At 38.1% G+C, this 3,239-nt stretch overlaps 1 protein-coding gene across 1 annotated transcript; it reads right to left on the bottom strand.

Annotated features, from left to right (window-relative positions):
- Positions 1 to 651: 651 nt before the first annotated feature.
- On the bottom strand, positions 652 to 2,900 carry LOC113344868 (myosin heavy chain, fast skeletal muscle-like). The gene has a single exon (XM_026588763.1). The coding sequence runs from the start codon at positions 2,687 to 2,689 to the stop codon at positions 860 to 862; it is 1,830 nt and encodes a 609-aa protein (XP_026444548.1). The 5' UTR covers positions 2,690 to 2,900; the 3' UTR covers positions 652 to 859.
- Between the last annotated feature and the right edge of the window lie 339 nt (positions 2,901 to 3,239).

Below are 3,239 nucleotides of genomic sequence, written 5' to 3'. Positions count from 1 at the left end.
CGTTTATTTAATGTGTTGTGTTGTGCCAAACAAATAGGCACAGCGGCACAGCACAGTACGTGGCACGTGTTAGCATGCGGCACAACACATCACAACACGTGAAAAAAGAACGCCACGTCATGCATAAAATACTACACAATACATCACATTTGATGCATATTTCACAAAAAAATCATTGTTTTAGGTAATTTCTGACATTTTATTTTCGTTATGCTAATTTATTTCTGTAATAATACATGTACTAACTAAGATATCTCAAAAATATTTATCATAAAATATGTGGCTAGCACAGCACAGCGGACACAGCACGTTTATTTTTCTAGCACAGCACGGCACGCCATTTAGCACAGCACAGCACAGCACATCTAAATTTCTGGGCCGTCATGTTTTACACCTCTAGTCACTACTGTGCATCAGTCAGTGAGCGGAAATGGATTCTTTTAGGAAAAAAGAGGAATTATTGGTAGAAAGAGGAATTAAGGAATGGTAAGAGTCATTTAATAACCTTGCTTTGTCATGAGTGTAGCAAAGCTGCAGCACCTAGTAGTGCAAAACCCAGCATAGGCTTAAGCCTTGCCCTTCAGCAATTGAAGTCCGAGCAACAAGTACAAGACCACAAAGCAGCTAGTTTCTTTTTCTTTTGAAAGATAATCAACAGTTAACATCATAATGATTTCAGTCAAAACCCGCAAAGCAAGCATCATGCATAACGATAGCATTGTTAATGAAGACACCGTAACAGTAAACATTATAAGGATCTTAGTCAAAGGACAGACACCAACGTGAACTAACAACATAAGCAAGACATACAATATGTGTCACAACTGTTGCTAAAAACTTAGTAAACAAGATGAGAAATTCACCGTCCTTTTGCAATGTAAGTGGCAGCTGCTGCAGCAAGGATGGTGGTGGCAGAAGATACGAATGCCCAAATGTTAGAATTCCTCTTGGCAGACTTGTTCAGCTTCTCAATCTGTTGAGTCATTTCTTCCATTTTCTTATCCTTGTTCTTCAAAGCCTCTTTAATATTTCCCATTAACTCAGATGCAGCAAATGGTAGGCTATCTTCCTCGATTTTCATCATACCAATAACTGATTCAATAGTTGCTTCATTTTCTTGGTCTTGTGCAGCATCCTTCAACATCAACAAAGCCTTCTCAGCATTCATTTGAGCAGACTCCATCTTTTCAAACTCAACCAATTTCTTCTCTAGCAATGACTTCTCTTGAATCAACATTTCCGACCGAGTTTCCAACTTCTTCATTTCTTTCCTTTGCCTCTCAATCTCCTTCACTGTGTCAACTATGATGTTTTGCAATTTCACGACTTTCAAACTAAAACTCGACTCTTCCTTTTTCTTCAACTCAAGTTCTTTCTGTATTTCACTCTTCTCAGCAGCAACCCTTTTGAGATTATCATTCAAAGACCAAATCTTTGATTTCAGACGCTTATTAGCGTTCATTTCATCCTTGTAAGCCTTCTCGAGCTGAGATTCCAACATTCCAAGCGCAACCAATTCATCTTCCATCTTCTTCATCTTGGTTCTCTCAATAACATCTTTCTCCTCAACAATTTCCTTCACTCTCTTTCTTTGGGAGTCCAATTCTACTTCCAACAGTTGTTGTTTCCCTAAAGCTTCGGTATAGCCTTTTCTCCATTTCACATTCTCTAAAGCTACTTTCACTGACTGATCGGCCATATTCTTTTCAATCTTGCTCTTCTCCGCAATAATTTCTTCCTTCTCTTGTTTCAATTCCTCGACCATCTTCCCCAAATCAACCAATTTCTGCTCAATCAAACATTTCTCAGACAATAAACCTTGAAATGCTTCGTCTCCCTCTGCGACTTTGTTTCTCAGCATCTCATCATTCTTCTCTAATGAAGCAATCGTTGCAGCAAGCTCCTGAACATGTTTCTGTAAATACAATCCCTCACCATTCTTGTCCAATGAAGCAATGGTTGCAACAAGCTCCTGAACATGTTTCTCCAAATCATCGACTTTGGCCAACTGATAAACTCTATTCTTCTCAATATTCTCCTTCTGCAACACAATCCTTTCCTTGTCTTGCTTCAAATCGTCAAAGGCTTTCAAAGACTCGGCCAATTTCTTCTCAACCGCTTTGTTCTCAGTTTTCACCGATTCAAGGGTTTTCTTTACTTTGACAAGCTTTTCATTCTCCGTTTCTACCTCACTGAGTTTTTTCTGAATCAACAACTCATTCTTCTCTAACTTTTTGATTTTCGCTTTCAGATCCCTGGATTCCTCAACCTGAAGATCCAATTTCTCCTGAATGGTTTCCATTTCAGAAACAACCTCTCTTTCTCGAACAAGATCTCCATTAAGAAGATCCACAGACTTCTTCAATAAATCAACTTCATCTTGCAATGCTGTTTTCTCTTGCGAAATACTATTGAATGTCAATTGGAATCTTTCGTTTTCATCAAGATTTTGTTTCTCCAACTCTTCAATCTTCATCTTCAACTGATCCACTTCTTTCACTTTCTCTTTCACTTCTTCAAGTTCCTTGTTCTCTTCTATTTCTTTCTTCATTTCAGATTCAATTTCTTCTTTGGATTCCTGCAACGTACTGATTTGATCTCTGTTTTCAATTGTTTCATCCACTAAGATTTCATCTACCGATTTCAGATTTGTTAGTTTCTCATCACCTGGATTTTCAATTTCTTCCATGATTGGGATTTGTTTAGGTTCTTCAGTTTCAGATTTGCCGTCTCTTGATAGTTTTGTTCTTGTTGCTGCAGTGACTGTTTCTTTTATCCTAGGGTTTAAGTTGAAAAAGAGATTGGAAATAAAAGGTTAGGGTTTTTTCTTTTTGACAATGCGATACAGCCGTTAGATCAAATCAAAGTTAGCCTAAGATAAACCCGGCAGATCTCTATGTTATTCTTTCTTTAGCGCCGCCTCATATCTGTTTGACAATCTCCTCCGCCTCCTGTTGTACAATTGAATAGTTCTCTACAATTGTTTCCGTCCAAACTGCGCCTCCCTCGTGTGAAGTAAACAAAGAAACCTAAGAGCAAACAACAACACTTCCCTCTGTCTATATCAGCAGAAGCAAGCGGTGGTTCAATAGTAGCACCAACAACAACTAGCTATCAGCATAATGATTTCTCCTCTCAAAATATTGATTTTACCTTGTTCTAGAGTAGAGAATGCTGTTGTACAAGTTGTTTTTTCCTGCATTCTTTTCCAATTTTTTTCTTACTGTATGTACATTGGT

This window comes from Papaver somniferum, unplaced genomic scaffold, assembly GCF_003573695.1.
Source record: "Papaver somniferum cultivar HN1 unplaced genomic scaffold, ASM357369v1 unplaced-scaffold_80, whole genome shotgun sequence".
Classification (NCBI taxonomy): domain Eukaryota; kingdom Viridiplantae; phylum Streptophyta; class Magnoliopsida; order Ranunculales; family Papaveraceae; genus Papaver; species Papaver somniferum.
The sequence above is the reverse complement of the archived record's forward strand: the minus strand, read 5'-3'. Positions and strand labels throughout refer to the sequence as shown.